Source organism: Lissotriton vulgaris, chromosome 3_1 (genome assembly GCF_964263255.1).
Source record: "Lissotriton vulgaris chromosome 3_1, aLisVul1.2, whole genome shotgun sequence".
Taxonomy (NCBI): Eukaryota; Metazoa; Chordata; class Amphibia; order Caudata; family Salamandridae; genus Lissotriton; species Lissotriton vulgaris.
Window position 1 is genome coordinate 1,231,503,933 of NC_141689.1, and position 19,934 is coordinate 1,231,523,866.

General features: G+C 49.3%; 2 protein-coding genes across 3 annotated transcripts in view; both read right to left on the bottom strand.

Annotated features, from left to right (window-relative positions):
* The window catches only part of PRKG2 (protein kinase cGMP-dependent 2), an 898,053-nt gene that overhangs the window by 871,647 nt on the left and 6,472 nt on the right, over positions 1-19,934 (bottom strand). The window lies entirely within an intron of this gene.
* On the bottom strand, positions 853-19,419 carry LOC147727698 (uncharacterized). Its single transcript, XM_086962754.1, has 4 exons — positions 19,350-19,419; positions 3,855-3,956; positions 2,620-2,751; positions 853-1,289 (listed from the first exon to the last, which is right to left on the bottom strand). The coding sequence occupies exons 1-4, from the start codon at positions 19,417-19,419 to the stop codon at positions 853-855; spliced, it is 741 nt and encodes a 246-aa protein (XP_086818880.1).

Consider the following 19,934-nt stretch of genomic DNA (forward strand, 5'->3'; position numbering starts at 1 on the left):
TCGTCCATGCTGTGCTACTTTTTCTTGTCTCCCAAAACCTTTCCCAAAAACCCCCGTACCCATCCATTTTTCAAACCCTAACCCTCTTCCCCCGGGCTGTGTGGTTTTGATTGATGTGTGACTAAATTACAGCAATAAATCCACACACTTGCTGGGGAGGATAAGGTGATAGCAACAGGCTGGTGAAGAAATCCGAGGATATATTCTTACTCTGCTTGACAAAGACCCATGGCTAATGTCAAAGAACTTCAACCGAATTAGTTATACTTTAACATTTGTTAGGCTACAACGTGGCACTGTTCTAGTGTACTTCTGTCACCTGCTATATTCTGTATTGTACCTTTGTATTGCTCAGGAGGACAAACCAGATTTCATTTTCTTTTTTTTCATAGGCAAGCAACTGCCACTGTGTCACACCACTAGTACCACCGCTATGAGGAAATTTTATCCGCCCAGGATTGCCAACCTTATTTGCTGTTTCCCGTGGAGCCAGCCCTGGGCCTAGCCCTACTTGCAAACAGAAATTACAGGTAAGATAGGCGTTTGGTTGGAGGTAGTATAATGGAGTATTAGGAGAGACGAGAGATTTGATTGACGGTAGTACTACTAAAGTCCTAGGACTATTCAGGAAAACAAACTTACTGTTATGTTAAACCCCCACCCACCAGACTCAAAAGCAGTAAAAAACAGGTATGGTCAGATAAAGTTTCAAAAAGTATATCTTTATAGCCCTAACAAAAGAATCTCCCGCAAGACCCTCCCTAACCCCAACGATTGTCCTTCAAAAGTCCCCAAAAATCACAACTCCCAATTCCCACCCCCCAAAAGTCTCTAAAAAAGGGGCAAGGGACACTATGGCAGGGTGCTGTTGGAATTAGCAGCCAGGGCATCATGCTCCTTGCGGAGGGTGGCAAGTTCGAAGCGGAGGCCCTCCACCACGTTCTTATAATTATGGACCTCCTGCTCCAGGTAGGACAGTCTGAGGGATAAGCGGCGCCGGTGTGCCTTGCAAATCCTGTGAGGGGCAGCTGCTTTCTTTGCTGCTGGGCGGTGGTGTTTGGCTTTGGTAGCCCGGCTCCGTACCGCTGGAGCACTGCGCTGGCTGGCAGCCCGCACGGAGGAGGATGCAGCTGTCCCAGTGGACGTTGTTGTTGTTCCAGACTGTGTCTCCTCCTCCTCCAGGGCCACCAGCCGCCGATATTCAGCAACAGTGGCATCCAGCCTCCGTTGCCGGGCCATTCGAGCCAGCTCCTTCCTCCTTGATGGTGTCTTGGATTTGGAAGGAGCAACTACATGAAAAAAGAAAGACATAGTCTGTAACCAATGCTCCTTAAGATTAACACAAAATGATTGAGCAGAAAGTTGTCACAGTACAAGTAGCAAATTGAAAGCACAGTGCATAACTATTGAGGACAGTATCTATGTAACCTCCGACTTCTTCATCCTTGCTCTAACATTAGTGGGAGTTTAAGGAACAAATTCTACGAGCACTATGGACTTCTATTACAGTCGACTATGACAGTACACCACTCTTATTCTTCTTCTTCTCTCTTGTTTAGGAAAATTGGTACGTTATCTTATGCAAGCCGGCATAATGCCAGCGCAGTGAACTTGCACCCGAGAAAAACAGACGCACACCATGGTGAGTGAGACAGACTTGCGTTACTGTACCGGTCCAGTACATGCAGGTGGTGAAGCTCTTACTTTTCTATTACGGGTGGCACTGAGAATACTCTGTTAAAAGGGCTACTGCTTAATTAATTTAGCTTTCACCCTACAGTGCAAATGAGTATTAGAAAAGGAAAATGAAGAAGCTAAATTATCTGATTATCTATCACTTCACATGGGATGTATTTGATGACATATGGGATGACTTTAGGTGCTTTGCTTATTATTGAGTGAACAGTGATACCCCCACACATGAATGACGTACTACTACTAAACTAAAGTTATTAAGGGAGGTAGGGAGTGTCCACCGTAATAACTGGATATATGCTGTGCTTGCAGTTGCAATACAAACTACTGCTACTATTCATGGTAGTCTTTGGACAACGTTACAACTTCTTTTCCTTGCCTTTCCTACACTGGAACGGACGTGCGGGTGCGGTGTTACATGCTCTTCAAAGTAACACTTAGTTCATCCAGTGACCGTCTACTCTCTCTAGATTCACATATGCTATCTAAGAGTCAGATAGTACCATGAATGATCCAGGCATCCATCCATTCAAAGTATATTGCACACATACAGTTTCTGTCTCACCCACCCAGGCTGTTCTCCTTCCACCCATCCTTGCTTCATCATTCACCCAGCCATGCACCATACCATTTTCTTACCTTCCCAGCCACCTCGGGGACCAAGCAAACACATATCATTCTTCTTTGCCAGTCATCATTACATTTCTCGTGCTTCCACACTTACTTACACCCTTCTTTCGCTTTTCGTTCATCCCATCCATCAAGTTCACCTCAGATCTGATTGGGATTCTTCTCGCCAAAAACTTCACAGCTAAGTCGAAGTACATTTAGAGGAGGCTACTACCTGCTTTTTTTATAATACACCCGTGCAGAAAGCACACTCTGCAGTCTTCAATCTCAATGACTAAGGAATGTATAGCTTACCTCTGCCCGCCACCACCGTTTGAACCCTCACAGGCATGTCCTTTTCCGGCACTTGCACCGCCTCCTCCCCAGAGTTGTCCTCCTCGTCCAATGCCACCACCTCCGCGCTGGCCCCGTCTCCAGATGTTCCACCTACAAAGTACATTTAATAATGTTAGAATACACCACTCACTACTATATAATATTTGGTCTAGGAGGAAGAAAGAAATGTGAAAAAAAGTGTACAATTTAATAATTTTTGACTGTGTACTCTAGAGTAAAAATGTCCCTTTTTCCAGGGAAGGCTGTTGTCTTGCTGCACTTTTTGGCACAACTGATAAATGTTTGCTTTTTACTTTTTAACACGCACCACTTTTTCTCCTAACAGACAGAACCTTGACTTCTAAGAACACGAGCAGGATCAAGTTCAAACCAGGTGAGAGCTCGGCTCGACCACAAGAAATGTGTCCAATTAATCGTCAGCACTAAGCACTTTTCCATTTTCAGTTACACGTTCACTTTTATGACAAACTTGAATTTAATAAATGTTTACTTTTAATAAAGCTTTTAAACTTAAATAGACTCTGTGGTTTTTGGTCCTCCAGACTAGAGTGGATGAGCTAAAGGTTTTCGAATTTTTGCAAGCATGAGTCCGTGCCTCTGCCATCGGTGACTTTGGGAGCTAAATGACTCTGCCACACTATCTAGTCAGTAAGGAGATTGGGGGTTCAACTACAAAGTCTGTTATCACTGAGGTATGTGGAAAGTCTAACAGTTACAGCACCTATTATAATTGATAAGCTAAGCGATGCATTATTTAGTGTCCATAGTTCTGTTTGTGCAGATTTGTCCCTGCAACAGTAGTCGAATGGATTGTCCTCCTATCCAAACCAAAAGTAAAGTAGTATCTTATTATTTCTTGGTGGTGGTCATTCACCTTTTTATTGTTGGCAATGGTCAAAGCATAAACATTTAGAATACTTGAAAAGACATTATGGACAATCCCAGAGGACTACACTCAGTGCATAGAGCTATTGCTGACTAGAATGGGAGTCCAATGGAAATGCCAAATGTGCAATCTTAGTTAGCTACACAGACAGACTAATAAGAATAATCTAGTAATACCACACGGAGTCATAGTCGAGGCAGGATAAGAATTTAGATCCTGTCTACAAGAAGATCAAAGACGATTTAGAAAAAATCGAATGAGGAACGCTAGGAAAAAATAAGTACTCTATATTAAAATTAAAACTTACTGGGGCCAGCAAAGGAGCCCTCGACTGCCCGGTCCTGGCCTGCATCGACAACAGCACCCTCCTCCTCCTCCTCCTGTGTCCTCCTCTTGCCCCTGGGGGAAGCTGATGTACAACATGAAAGAAAGAAAAACAGAAAACATGGATGATATTTCTCAACCAAATCAAACATTTAAAAAAGAACTAACAAAGTAACAAAATATTTTTGCGAAATAGCAAATAGGGAACGACTCCACGGGATATATTATTGACCAATCTCATGTGGTCGACTACGTCATTACTTTAGTATTGCTTGATTTGCGGACCGTCGAATTGGAAACTACCCTATGTAACTCACTAAACAAAGTACTAAAAAGGTTTGCCTAGGATTGGCAGGCAGCAGTCCGCAGCACGCAAAGTGACAGCCAAAGTCCATCGTGATTGAAGATCAGCGACAACACTAAAGTTTCCTACTACATTCACCAGTCATTAAAATACTCAAACTATTAATCCACCACCACTATTTCTTCTTATCGCCATGTGTACAAAGGAAGGACTGGACTTGAGTCTGTAGGGGCTGATTTATAAGGCCCTTGCGGCTCTTTTGCTCCATTGTTGCGTGACTTTTGTGACGCAGCGACAGCACAAAAGAGGCGCAATGGTGCGGCGTATATTAACAACGTGACGCATCTGGGAGATGCATCACGTTGTAAAGCCCTGCGCCAATAGGGGTGTTCCGGCGCAAGGGAGGGCGTTCCTGCGCAGGAACGCATCCTAAAAGTGGCTGAGGGAAATCTACAAGATTTCAATCAGTCACTTTGAGGACAATGATGCGTGACTCAAACCCTGCGCCTGCTTGAAGCAGACGTACGGCTTGACGCAGCATTGGGGAGATAGGGCACCCCAGAGAATTGATGGAGCTGCACCATCGTTGCGACGCAACTCCAGCAATGCGCCACCTTTACGGCACAGATGCGTAACGCTTTGGTGACGTTTTGGGCCCATGGCGCGCCGCATTGTAAATACGGCGCACCATGGGTGATGGTGGCGTGACGCACAATTACTGGCGCATCCCTGCAACTTTGCAGGGATGCGCCGGTAATTAAAAATCTGAACCTTAGTGTGTAGCATTGCGCAGTTCTTTCAACTACACTCATACATAATTTCACAGGCCAATGAAATGAACACAAAATCTAAAACAAATAAGCATAGTAGCAACACTACTGAGAAGGAGAGCAGTGTACCTGAAATGCACAGAAGATTTTGAAATAAAATGTACCTACAATGTAATGAGCAGCATTATTGCTCTTGGTAAAAAACAAAAATTTGCAATATAATAACACAGCAGGAGAAAACATAGTAGTAAAGACATAGCTACTACTACTCACCAAGCCCGGGGATCTCAAGGCCAAGGAGGTCGAGCAGATCTCGCTCACGGGTCAGGACATCCGTCCAGCGGTGGGTGGCCTGGTTGTAGGTGCGCCAGACCCGAGAGTGGTGGTAAATGGCCTGGCACACCTTCTCCCACCGCTTCCGGCGCTCCCGGGCCCCGTACCCGGCACTGATCTTGCCGCCTCCCATGATGGTCCTGGGGAGGCGGCGCTGAACATAAAAAATGAGTTGGGCCACCTCCTCCGGGGTAAAGATCTCCCGTGGCATCACTAGCTCCCCCCTCAAACGCCCGCACGGCCTGGGCGCCCGCATGGTCTGGGCGGAAAGGAATAAAGAAAATAGAATAGGGAAGAGAAGAAAAGAAAAGAGTTTACAAAAGTAGTTTAAAATTAACCAAAAGTAGCAGTAAACACAAAAATATAGGGCTAGAAAAATAGAGGGATAGATAATAAGTAAAATAGATAAAAAAAAACTTCAAACAAGCAAAGGATGGCAGAGATTGACAGAGGATACAAAGACCATGCCCAGAACCATAGCAATGAATGAGAAACAAGATGGCCGCGCCCGTTCACGACCGCGCGGGTAAGTTCGCGCGAGATTTTCCTTGCGAACACGCGCGAGACTGTACTGGCAAGCCGCAAACTTTGCGAGATTACACTTCGCGCCCGGAAACGGAAATACGTCAGGCAAACAAGATGGCTGCGCCCTTGAACGACCGCGAGGGTAACTTCGCGTCTTGCGCTACGAGCGGCTCGCAAAAACGCACAAAACCTTGCCAACTAACACGCCGCAAAAAAAACAAATAGCATATTCGCACGAATTTGCGGCTTCCGAATCCGATCTTGCGAGTGTTCGCACCCCGCGAACCCCGCGAAATTGCAGAAAAACGAGTTTTTCAAAAGTGAAAGCACTCGGCAGGGGCAAGAGTTCAAACTCCTCATTAGTAACAATTCCCGGTAGTGCTTCCTGACTGGGGCCCCTCCAGAATTCAGTTGCTAGTTGCAACAATTGTATGACCCTGCTCTGACCCTCACAGCAGGCTCATACAATAGCTACAAGTAGGCCACAAAGAAGGTCCTGGGGAAAAAAAATGCACTGCAACAGAAAGCAAAATTACAGATAAGGAAGCAGGTGCCAGACAGTGACACATTAATAAACTAACCCCAAATTAATTCATCTCAGTTGAAGCAGGGCTGGTGTGCTTGCTTTTCCCCCCCATAATCTACAGTAATGATGAACCAGAGGGTGGCATTGATGTAACAGAGGGTTGCAGTGGTGAAACAGAGGGTGCTGGGAACCTGTGATGATGAACCAGACGTAGAAACAACATAATTCGCGACCGTTGCGCGACGAAATGTAAGTTCGCAATTGCGAACTGGTACGAAACCCTCGCGAACTGGCAGAAATCCTTGCGAACACAAAAAAAAAAAAATTCGCAAGAATTCGCGGATTTTGCGGATTGCGAGTTCGCAAATCCGCAAATTCGCGAACGCGAGATTCGCAAAATTCGCCCATGCTTACACGGGACTGAGTGCCAAAGATGACCTCAAGCACGCCTTGGAGTCTTGGGTGGAGACAGAAGCGTCCTCACCCCAAAATGAAAACATTGAGGCCACAGAAACGCTTACCACCCCCGTAGAAGAACGAAGAGCGGGCCTCTCGTCCGAAGAGGCCCGAGAACGGGAGAAAAGCCGACTCCACGAGTTAGAGCTGGCTCGACTTCGCTTAGATGGAGAACTGAAACTGGCAGAACAAAAGATAACCCTCGAACACTTACGGCTCCGGGAAGAACGAGAAGAGAAAAAGAGCCAGAGGGAGCTGGAAGAAAAGAGACTAGCGTACGAACATGAGCGCAATTTGAAAGAGCTAGAAATTCGACGACAAAACAAAGACCTCGGCGTCCCCGAGAACCAGAGCTCCGCTCCCCCTACAGATTCCAAGGTCCACATTCCCAAGGACGTCGTCCGAGAATACTACAGGAACGACGATATCAAGCAATGGTTTAAGACCTACGAGGTAGCCATGATCTCCCACCGAATCCCGCGAAAAGACTGGGGAGCCGGGTTATGGGGAAGATTCGTCAACGAAGGAAGAGATGCCCTGCTACAGCTCCCCGACCACGAGATGACATCCTATGAACACATGAAGGCCGCCCTTCTCACTCGCTATGGGCTCACGCCCGAAATGTACCGGCAGCGATTTCGAGACTGTAAGAGAATCCCTGGTACCACCTGGGTGGAGTACGTGAACTTTTTTAGCCGAGCCTTCGAGGGATGGATCAAGGGCAGCCAGGTCACCACCTACGAGCAGTTATTCGACCTTATTGTGTGGGAGCACCTCTCCAATAATTGTTTCATGGAACTAAGGCAGCATCTCCTCGATAGCAAGCTGACCGAACCCCGGAAACTCGCCATCGAAGCGGATCGACCGGAGAGCACACGGGTCCCTCGGAGTTGGCCAGGCGAACAGAACAGAGCCTCCCAAGGGCCCCACCGGCCATGGGGGGGAGGAGGAGGCCAGGGTCGGGGCCGGGACACCATCACAGTGCCCCCCACTAGCAACACCCCGCCCCGGCCGGAAGAGGAAACCCTCCGACGCGACCAGGATTCCGCTCCAACGTTGTCTGCCACAAATGCCAGCGACCCGGCCACTACGCCAATGATCCAAACTGCCCGAGAAACCAGAGTCCAGTGAACCGCCAGATCACCGCCGTCGCCCTAGGAGAGGAGCAGGGCGACGAAGAACAAGAAGAGCACAAGCAATACCAGCCCGAGTGGGAACCTGCCGCCATGTCCTCCCTGGTCTGTCTAGGGGAAAGGGACATGGTCCTGCGGGCCCCCATCCCCGCCAACACGCAAAAATACAGCCAGTGGGTCACCATAAATGGACGCCGGGCGGAAGCCCTCCGTGACACAGGGGCCAGTGTGACCGCCGTCCGCTGCCATCTGGTGACCCCTGATCAAATCCTACCTAATGTACTTTGTCCAGTGCGGTCTGCGGACAACTCCGAAAGCCTGTGCCAGATGGCCCGCGTCCCCTTCGAGTGGGGGGGGTGTCGGGCATGCTGAAAGTGACCGTCCGAGACGATGCCCCCGTGGACTGCCTCCTGGGGAACAATCTCGAGAGCTCCCCCTGGGCAGCCGTTGAGCGAAGAGAGCACCTGGGGATTCTTGGCCTCCCTGAATGGGTCTGTGCAACGCCATCCCCCTCACGGAGGAACCAGAGTGGCCCGAACCTCCTCCGCCGATCGTAGCAGAAGAAACCACACCTGAGCCTGGTCCTCCGGGGCTCGACAGCGAAGAACCTGACCAACCCCAAGACCTCCCGGAGCTGGCCCAGTGGCTCCAAGAAGGTGGCCCCACTCAGGAACAGTTCCGCCAAGAACAAAGAATGTGTCCCTCCCTCGAGGGGCTCCGACAACAAGCCATAGCCCAGAGCGCAGGGGATGCCTCGGGGGCCCACTGTATCTACTGGGACAACGGGCTGCTCTACAGTGAGCAAAAGATTGCCGAACTGGGAGCCAGCCGGGTGCTGGTGGTCCCCCTCCGATTCAGAGACTTCCTCTTGAACCTGGCACACGATGTGCCGCTTGCCAGGCACCTGGGGCAGGACAAGACGTACATCCGCCTGGTGACCCATTTCTACTGGCCGAAAATGCGGAACGATGTTATGAACCACTGCCGGGCCTGCCCCACCTGCCAGGCCAGCGGGAAGAGCGGCCGGAAACTGAAAGTCCCCCTGCAACCCTTTCCTATCGTCACCACCCCCTTTGAGCGGGTGGGAATCGACATTGTGGGGCCCCTGGAGCCCCGGACCGCGCAGGGTCACCGGTTCATCCTTGTCCTGGTGGACCATGCCACTCGCTATCCCGAAGCCATCCCTCTCCGGACCGTGACAGCGCCCGTGGTGGGCCGAGCCCTGATGGGGATCTTCTCGCGGGTGGGCTTCCCCCGAGAGGTCGTCAGTGATCGGGGCACGAACTTTATCTCCAGGTACATGAAGTCCCTATGGCAACAGTGCGGGGTCACCTACAAATTTACGACCCCCTATCACCCGCAAGGAAACGGACTAGTAGAACGATTCAATCGCACCCTCAAGGGTATGATCATGGGCCTGGAGGAGCCCCTACGCCGCCAATGGGACGTGCTGCTCCCATGCCTCCTGTTTGCCTACAGGGAGGTCCCCCAGAAATCCCTGGGCTTCAGCCCCTTCGAGCTCCTGTATGGGCACCCCGTCCGGGGCCCTCTCAGCCTGGTCAAAGAAGGGTGGGAAGTGACCCCTCAGAAGACTCCCCCTGATGTGTACAAGTACCTCTTGACCCTCCGGAACCAGACCCGGCGGTTCAGGGAACTCGCCAAAGCCAACCTCGAAGCCAGCCATGAAGACATGAAGCGCTGGTATGACCAAAATGTCTCATCCATCGAGTTCGAGCCGGGACAACAGGTCTGGGTTATGTCCCCGGTCGAACCTTGCGCCCTCCAGGACAAATGGACGGGACCCTTCAAAGTGGTGGAGCGCAAGGGCCCCGTCACCTACCTGGTGGACCTGGAATCCCCCCGAAACCCTCTCCGTGTCCTCCACGCCAATAGACTTAAGCCACACTTCGTACGCTCTGAACTTAGCCTCCTGATGGCTACCAACAGTGGGGTTGAGGAGGACTCCGAGCCCCTTCCCGATCTCCGTGGAAGGAGTCCACCTCTCCGATGCCTTGTCCCCAGCGCAACGCCAAGACTGCCAAGACTTGCTACACCAATTTGCCGACCTATTCTCCCTCATCCCTGGGTCACCCCCTGGTGCCTCCACGATCACGATGTCGACACCGGAGATAGCCCCCCTATCCGGCACCGGGCGTACAGGGTACCTGATCGAGTACGCGCCTGCATCCTGTCGGAGGTCTCCAAGATGCTGGCTCTGGGAGTGATCGAGCCCTCCGACAGCCCCTAGGCCAGCCCAGTCGTGCTGGTCCCCAAGGCCGCCGCCCCTGGCGTCGCCCCAGAACTCAGATTTTGTGTGGACTATCGGGGTCTGAACACCGTCACCAGGACAGACGCTCACCCCATTCCCCGAGCAGATGAACTGATCGACCGCCTGGGGGCCGCCCGCTACCCGAGCATCTTTGATTTGACAGCGGGCTATTGGCAGATCGGCCTCACCCCCGGGGCCCAGGAGCGATCCGCCTTCTCCACCCCGGATGGCCACTACCACTTCAAGGTGATGCCCTTCGGAATGAAAAACGCACACGCCACCTTTCAGAGGCTCGTAAACAAAGTCTTGGCGGGACTGGAGGAGTTCAGCGCCGCCTATCTGGACGATATTGCCGTGTACAGCCGCCAATGGGCAGAACACCTCCAACACCTCCGGGAGGTCCTGAACGCCCTCCGGCGGGCAGGGCTAACAATCAAGGCCAGCAAGTGCCAAATCGGCCAAGGGTCCGTGACCTACCTGGGGCACCAGGTGGGAAGTGGCCTGGTGGCCCCTCTCCAACTCAAGATCGCCGCCATTCAGGCGTGGGAGCCCCTGGTGACACAAACAGAGGTCCGAGCCTTCCTGGGGCTCACCGGATACTACCGGCGCTTCGTAAAAGACTATGGCAGAATTGTGGAGCCCCTCACAGAACTCACGTCCAAAAAGAACCCCCCGAAAGTACACTGGACTCCTGAGTGTCAGGCTGCCTTTGAGAAACTCAAATCCGCCATGTGCACCGCCCCGTGCTCCAAGCCCCCGACTACAGCCAAGAATTCATAGTACAGACGGATGCTTCCGATCACGGCATTGGGGCCGTCCCCTCCAAACTCAACACCGAGGGAGTTGACCAGCCAGTGGCCTTCATCAGCCGACGCCTGTTGGCCCGAGAACAGCGCTGGAGCACCATCGAGCGAGAGGCCTTCGCCGTGGTGTGTGCCCTCAAGAAGCTCAGGCCCTATCTCTTCGGTACCCACTTCCGGGTGCAAACAGACCACCGACCACTGCAATGGCTGATGCAGATGCGGAGAGAGAATCCGAAGCTGTTACGTTGGTCCATCTCCCTGCAAGGGATGGACTTCACTGTGGAGCATCGCCCAGGCCAAGACCACGCCAACGCAGACGGCCTGTCCTGCTTCTTCCGCCTCGGCGAGGAGATTACCCAAGAGGGTGGGTGACTCTCCCTGCCTTCAGCTGGGGGGGACGCATGTTGGACAGGCCTTGTGGCATGCCCTACCCCTCCCCGCATGGCGGGTCGCGGACCCCTGCTACCCCTGGTCCCCGGACAAGAACACCACCTACAGCCCGCTGGGTCAACACCCAGCTCTTCCCCGGCGGAACATTGGCTCATGATCGCAACATTCTCGGCTGGCCCGGGTCCCCTCCCGAACCTCCGTCCCCGGCCAAGCCGCCATCTTGGACCCTCCACGACCAGGCCTCGTGGCCTCGGGTCGACCTCAGCCCCAGGCCTAGCCCAGCCCCGACATCGAGGCACCACCATCCACCCAGGGGGTGAAGAGACCACTTGGCGGGTCAATGGGAGAAGGAGTGTCGATGGCTCCCCTCCGCCAGGTTTCGATCGCCCCCAGCCTCCCTGGGCGCTGGCTCCACCCCCCTGCTGGGTGTCTGGACTCCCTCATCCCGGACCTCCCGACCTCCAAGTGCGAGGGTCCGGACATCAAAGGGCGCCAGACCTATAACTGGGGCAGCTCCAGAGCAGGAAGGCAGTTGTATCCTGGAGTCGAGAGACACCGAGACAAACTCATCCTTGGAGGCCTGCTGGCGCTGCCGCGGCTCCTGGTCGTGAACCATCTTGAAGGCCTGCTGGCGCTGCCGCGGCTCATCCTCGTCGTGAACCATCTTGAAGGCCTGCTGGCGCTGCCGCGGCTCATCCTCTTCGTGAACCTACTTGAAGGCCTGCTGGCGCTGCCACGGCTCATCCGCTCCGTGAACCATCTTGAAGGCCTGCTGGCGCTGCCGCGGCTCATCATCTTCGTGCACCATCTTGAAGGCCTGCTGGCGCTGCCGCGGCTCACCCTCCTCGTGAACCATCTTGAAGGCCTGCTGGCGCTGCCGCGGCTCGTCCTCTTCGTGAACCTTCGTGAAGGCCTGCTGGCGCTGCCGCGGCCCCTACTTGTGAACCCTCCAGCTCGAGGATTGTGATCTCCACACCTGCTACCCCTGTACCGGACCGGTACTGAGACTGTCCCGCTACCCCCTTCCCTTAAGAGACTAGAGTTGACAGGATCCTCGCATCCTGGTCCTGCTGTATCGTCAAGCTACCTTGCCTAAGAATACATATAAAAGTGTACCGAACGTATCTTTGTGTGGTGTCTATCTGTGGGGGGGAAGTTGCTCGTCCGTACGATTGAAGGAGGGGGCCCTCGCCAGGAGACCTCTCCCCCTTGCTCGGCCGACCCCCTCCGGGTCCCCGTCTAACAAACAGCATAGTGGATTGTCTCTCCAGATTGGTTACAAAGGAGCAACGGATGGCCAACATGATAGGTTCAAGGACATGGAAAGTGTTTGCATTGTCACTGGAATACTAATTTATGAGTAGAAATGGAAAGACCAGGTTAGTGGCAATCAATTACTGGTAAATTGTTATTCTTATATCAAGTAAGGTTGGCCTGTAAAAGCAGCTACTCAGTAAGGCTTGAAGATAGAACTGTCAGTGAAGGATGGTACGGTGTTCCATAGAGGTTACGTTTTCCTTGTAGTCTAGGAAATATAGTAATTAATCTAGTTCATGTGAGCACTTAGGGATGGTCAAGACCAAAGAGAGGTAAGAGAAGATTTCTAGCATCCTGACATTCATTTGGGGATTGTGAAAAGTATAATGAGGTGCCATGAGTGTTCAGAGAGTGACAGAAGTTGCAATACTAAGAGTTTGTTAACTGACAATGGAGTCCAGTTTTATTCCAAAGTGATGAAGTTTGTCCTGTACATGGCATTGCATATAAGAAGTTCTCACTTTACTTTCCACAAACAATGGAACGTGGAAAGATTTAATAGAACTATAAGCAAGAGCATCCAATTGTTTAGAGCTATTGGATATGATTGGGAAACCCACTATAGAGTTCCAGGCTTGCATGCCACTTAGCTTAGAACTCAAACATGAGACCTACTCCTCTTTAGAGGAAGAAAGCCTAATCCTCTATTAGTTCCAGGTTGTTTGAGTTGGAACAAAGGAATGGCGGAAATGTTGGATGAAGATAGAGTGAAATGAATAAAGCTAATGCTAGAAAATATATCGAGATGTGAAACATTCTGTGAAGGAGTGTGAGGTGAATGTAGGCAACTGAATTAAAGCCTAAGTACACTGAGATAAGAAAGGTTGTTAGAATCTAAAAGAATGCTATCAAAACAGCTGATGGAAGGAATGGGAATACTTGTACAAATGTAGTTGTGGTTAATACTGACTATCCACCAGTTTTGGATGCCTTTCCCAGCAGTAAGAGCTCTACAGTAAGAGAGAATCTCGTGGAAAGGGAAACTTCATGCAGATGAAGTGATTTAGCAACTACCCACACAGGAAAACCAAAGAGGAGACCTTTGCATTTCAAAGTCCATGCTCAGTATTATTGAGAGGATCTTGCTCTATAGTTTTCTCTGTCATAACATGTAGAGAGATTTGTTATGTTATGTTTTTATGACTTTGCTATGTTAGCAAAAGTTTTTTTTTCCACACACATCACAACAAATATGAGGTAGAACAGTTGAAATAAACAGGAACGCAGGCACTTACACTGACTTTGGTAGGCAATTAATTCTAGATATAAACCCGACTCAGAAACTCTGCAAACGTGTCTTTTCTAGGGGTTACAGTTGATGCAATTTGTCTATATCTTGTCTTCATGGCGTCAGACAATTTGAAATTCAATGAAACCATAAGAGCATAGACTTCTTCAGGACTGGACCCTCCCGTTTCAAGAATTTCAGAAGATTCTCCTCCATCACGAATCACAGATGTGGCATTTGTAAAATCTTCTTCTCTTCTTTCTGCTGCTTGATGTTCTGCCCAATCTTGTTCATTTCTGAAAGTGAACCTTTGATAGGAACCTTGTCCATGAAAGGCCTCTCCTAAAAAGCCTCCCAAGACTGACATACTGTCTGGGGCATTGTCCATGATAACTACAGCATTTAAAGACCTAGAGTCCCCCATATATGAACAAGTGCTGTGGATGAGGTTGTATAAGTACCCAACAGCATTTGAAGAGTAGGGAGACTTTCCTGTGATTCCCAAGGACTTGAAATGTACGAAATAGGAATTAGGGATATCTGCTTCTTGTCCGGGATGCCACAGTCGTGCAACGTCTTGCATTACATGTTGGCTGAAAAAGTACAAAACAGCCTCTTCTACGGTTTTGCCGATCTTTCTCATAAAATAAGAAAAGGATGTTAACCCTGAACAGTCTTCATATGCCGTGACAACAGTCCCTGCTCTTAGTCCTGAGTATGGATGTTCACACCTCAACAAAAAAAATATATCATATGCTCCCACAATTTTTCTGAAAGTGGGATTGTTACACCAAGAGGAACATGTGGCTGATAGGATAGAAAGCATACCTGTAGGAATGGTCAACGCAAACAGGTCTCCATTCAGAATGGCGGTCATTCGATCCGCCAGGGTGTCTCGATAATTTCCTGTAGTATTGGCTTTGATCTTTCCGAGTCTATATATAGCTAATAAAAATCCTGCTAAAGACAGCTGTTGGGGTAATGTTGGTGTGATTTTTGGACCATTGCAGTCCCAAGTTCCTTTATCTGCACTTCTGGTGATGTCTAAAATGTCCGCTGGCGTCAACTTCCCTTTCTTTGCAATGATGCTTTTGTAAGATATCCAATCTTCATTGATTTCACCTTGAATGTGATTCATCATTTCTACTAGATAACAACAAGCCTCTGTAACCCTCAAGGTGGAATTTTCAAAAGATTGCTTCAGGGAGGTATATGCTGTAGCATCATCTGGATATATTCCAACCTCTATCTTTGGTTTGGTTCCGTCTATTCCATCTGCAGGATATTTGAATTGATATGGATCTACCCCTTATATTGGTTGTAACAATTTAGGTGTGTCACCAAGAGACAATCTGTATAAGACTTTTCTATCTCCCATTGTGTTAGCAAAAGTTAGTTGTTTCTTTAAATAATTAAATGTTGTGCCCTTTTCTTTCCCTTTGTTAGACCTGTCAACTCTAGGGTGGTCCTAACACAAACATGTTGCCTTCTCCCCTCCTGTTTTGCTGAATTCGTTTTTGATAGGTTTGGGACTCTGCAATTTACAGCTGCTAACCAGAACTGAAATGCATGTGCTCACTCCCTAATACGTGGTGAAATTGGCTTACACCTAAGTCCATAGTAAAGTGGTATGCCATATACCCAGGGCTAGTAAATTAAACGCTACTTGTCAGTCTACAGCTTTTAATACACAACCCACTTAAGTTGTCCCTGAAAACTGCCATTGCAACCGTATGCAAGTTTCAACTGCCAGTTCAACTTTGCATAATAACCCCTTTGACAAGCATACAATTCCCTCCTTTATACAAATAAGTCGCCCATAGGGCAGGGTGCATTGTATTTCAAAAGTTTGATATTTTATTTTAAGTTTTACATGCACTAGTAGTGGAAAACCTCAAACACGAGAGGCCTACCTTTCCTATAGGAAAACATTGAAATACCTTATTACATTTAATAAGTGATAATCTATATTTCGGAAGAGGTGGAAATATCACGTTTGGTGTCTAGAGAATTGTAATTTTAAATCCAAAAGTCAGATTTTAAGTCACAATTCTGAAAATGGCACTTTTAGAACTTTGGCCTTTTCCTGCCCTAACCATTTGGTTGCTGCACCTGTTTCCTTGGTCACTTAACTGGGTGTAGTTAGCATTTGGCCTTTTGTAATCCTCCCAGACATCAACACAGTAGAGAACTTGGGTGTTGGCGGGATAGGGACGGAGCTGTGTACAGCTCTACTTGCATTTGAAAGACCCTGTCTCAGCTCACACACAAAGAACTTCACAGTAGCCTAGCCACTGCAGACAGACTAGGACCTGGGCAGGGAGGCAGGTGATTACAGGCAGTTCTGTGGGGGGAAAACTCCAGAGGTTTCTTCCACGTCTGAGGGGGCACCAGGTTCAGCCTTCTTAGCATAGTAGGGAGTTTGTCATTCTAAAAAGGGGCACCAGGTACAGAAATAGGGCTCTCAAACCCACTGACATGCGATAGGACTCTCAGAAGACTACCCAGCTGCTTGTGGCCTGCTGGGTACTTCAGAGTGCTGCCCTGCTGCGTCATGAGGACTGGCCTGCAGCCTGGAGCCTGTCCTGTGCCCTCAGAAACTTGTCCGGCTGCTTGAGACCAGCTTTCCTGCTTGAACCCAAGACTTACAGAATGATTTCAAGGGCCAGTTGTCTGGCATCCTGATCATAGCCTCAGTGACAGAAAATGCTCTAACCATCCTGAACCTGCACCTCCAAGTGGTGCCCTTCCAGTCCTGGACCCTTGGAAGTGGTGCTAAAGGTGCAAGATAGCCCAAATGTAAAACTTGAGGCTTATTAAGGTTTCTGCTAAAGAGTATTTTGAGAATTGAGAGGAGATCCACTCATGGTACATTGCCGGTCAGCCTGACGTTGAGGCAAACAACGCTTCATAGTGGTCAGCCATAACTTTTGACTTTCCCTCGGTCTCGCTCAACTAGATGTCTATGGTTGGTGCTTTGAACTCTTAGGTGCTTTTTTTTTTTACATTAAACTTAAAAATTCATAACTTTGGTTCTACTGTTTGCATTTCTGGGATTTTGGTGATTAAAAAATGTACTCAATTTTTCTAAATTGGTGTGGGGTTTTTCTTATGTTATATTTTTACTTTATAGCTGTTTAAGTGCTGCATTAATACTCTAGACATTTCCTCTAAGTTTTGCGTGTCTGCTTTTGTGTCAAGCTACCAGAGGGTTAAGCACAGGGTAATTTATTGACTTTTGTGGTTCACCTGATAAGGATTGTGGCTGTGGCTTGAGAAGGGCTCAAACCCCCTCCATCAGCAACCCAGTTTTTCACACCCTTGTTTTGTTGTATAAAGAAAAGATGTGTAGTAGTATCTCAACTGGTTGTAGAATCCATTGATGCCTCTGAGGCCACGGGGTTCTAGAATCAGGACACAAGCCATACCCACACACATCCAGGTCCTGTGTTCACTAGACCTGCTGGCCTCAGGTAGTTTTCAGGGGGTGATAGCCACAGCAGGAAGGGTGTCACAAAGTGCCCTGTCACGCTTTTTCCATGCATTCCTCTATGCCATGACACAGAGGATGCAACACCACGTACACTTCCCCAGCACCCCACAGGAACTAGCACAGACCAAGCAGGACTTTTACAACATCGCCCAATTCACACACATCATAGGATGCATAGATGGGACACATGTTGCAATATCACCCCCGTCAAACAATGAATACGTCTACAGGAACCGGAAATGCTACCACTCGCTATATATACTGGTGGTGTGTGATGCCAAAAACATTATCACTGACATTTTGGCAAAGTATCCGGGAAGCACACATGACGCGTTTATCTTCCGTCACAGTGGGCTATACCGTAGACTCTCAAGAGGTGATTTTGGTGAGGGATACCTACTAGGTAAATGCTCACATTCATAGGGCACATTGCAACTGACTAGCATGTGCATTCCAGTGACTAACCGTTTACATTTCCAGCCACAGGTGACAGTGCTTATGCAGCCCGTGATTTCATCATGACACCCTACCTCAATCCTGCTAATGCTGGGGACCGGCGCTACAACCGGGCACACATTTCAACAAGAGGCGTCATTGAGAGAACCTTTGGCATATTGAAGAGCAGATTTCGGTGCATCCACAAAAGTGGAGGAGCACTCCAATACAGCCCCGAAACTTGCTGCAAAATTGTCGTAGCATGTGCCATGCTGCACAATATCGCTACCAGGAAAGGCACACTGGTGGAGTTGAGTGAATCTGAATCCTCTGACGTGGAGGGGCCTGGACGTGGACACATTGCAGCTGGCATAGCTGGTGCCAGAGGCGTGATGAGATAACGCGCAACTACTTCTAGGTGAGCAATAATCACACAATCACAACTTCAACCCTTGCAACTGTGTTTTAATAGCTATAGGAACAATGACACACATCCTCACAGGCAAGTACATACACTCCCAATGTAATGCACATGTTTGATTCACAGTGCAAGTATGTTAGTGGAGTGTCTGCAAAGTCAACACTGTAGTTGTCCTTATGTGGCCCCTGCCAATCATTGTCATTTGGCTGCACATTCTAATGGTGTGTAGCAGACCTGTTGCTCCTGCCACTGCGGCGCCTCTCTACGGTGGGTGGTTGGGTGGTGGAGCTACACACTGACTGGGAGTCCTCCTCACTTGGAGTCACTACACCAGGGCCTATGGTACGTAGGGCACGCAGTTCATCCACAGCAGCTGTGGACTGCACAACAACAGTGGCGATGTCCTGTATGCCGTGTGAGAACTCATGCTGTGTTGCAATGGTGCGCCTGGACAGAATGTTGGTCGATGAGGCCAGGCGGTTGATTACGTGCGTGTACCGGTCCATGCGGACCAGCTCTCTGCGCCTAGCAGCGCGCTCAGCACGCAACTCCTCACGTAGCACTTGCACAGCAACCCTCACTTCTTCAAGTATGCCCCTGAGCCCTGCCCTCATTTCATGCTGTAACGCCTACATCTCCCATAATGCATTGCTGTGACTGCCTGTGAACTTGCTCTAGCGTGACATGTGGTTCCCATAATTTCTAGGTTGCTGCAGGGGGGGGGGGGGGGGGGGGGGGGTTTGGGGTGTAATGGCATGCATCTAACCTGGTCTGGTAGCTGGTTGGTCGGAGCTGTCTAGCACAGACACGCCCGCCACACTCTCTGGAGCCAGTGTTCCCTCTACAAGTTACTCAAGTGGTGTTGAATCAGGTACATTTGAGGTCCCTCCTCCGGTGTACTGTGACTGCTCCAGCCTGGATGCCAATTTTTCTTTGGAGCGCTGGCGCAGGTCGTACCAGCGCTTGCGCAGTACCTCCACACTCTTGTGTGTGACTCCCAGGGCATTGACTTTCGCCTGTATGCCTGCCCAGATGCGTCTTTTCCTTGCCTCGGGCACCTTGAGTGAGCACTTACCAAACAACAAATCATGGTTTGGCACCATCTCAGTGATGAGTGTTTCAAGTTCAGCTTCAGAGAACTTCATCTTTCTCTTTCTGGAAGTTTCTCCTTCCTGCTGCTCCTGCTGGGTTGCAAACAGTTCCTTGTTCCCACTCTCAGCCATGGCTCCTCAGTAGCAATCCTCACTCTCCCACTCTATAACAAACAATACTGTAGCAGCATGGGTAGTCAGTCACTTCCTGGATGGTGATGTCATCAAACTGCATCAGGATTGCGATTGGCTGATTTCCGAAAAATCGCATTTTGTGATTTTTCCCGTTAAGGAATCGCAAAAATGCGATTTTTCACATTTAAGGAATCACAATTGTCATTCTCACAATTATTTAGCGATTTTTTTCCGAATCGCTAAATATTTGCGATTATGTTGATACATTCCGTTTTGCGATTCAGAATCTGCAATTCGGTAAAAATTGCAAATTCCGAATCGCAAATCGGAATCTTCATACATATGGCCCAAAGAGAAAATACAGTTTGTTCCACTGTCAACATTCAATAAGGGAATTCACAAGAGATTTGCATAATTCAAACGTAAGTCTGACA

What these genes read in the sequence shown, in the direction of transcription:
- LOC147727698 (XM_086962754.1), bottom strand. Translation starts at nt 19,419, where the DNA reads ATGAAGTTCTCTGAAGCTGAACTTGAAACACTCATCACTGAGATGGTG. An exon ending in GGGCTCCTTTGCTGGCCCCA is followed by an intron (nt 2,752 to 3,854) that starts GTAAGTTTTAAT and finishes TGTACTTTGTAG; the next exon opens with GTGGAACATCTGGAGACGGG. An exon ending in AACGGTGGTGGCGGGCAGAG is followed by an intron (nt 1,290 to 2,619) that starts GTAAGCTATACA and finishes TTTTTCATGTAG; the next exon opens with TTGCTCCTTCCAAATCCAAG.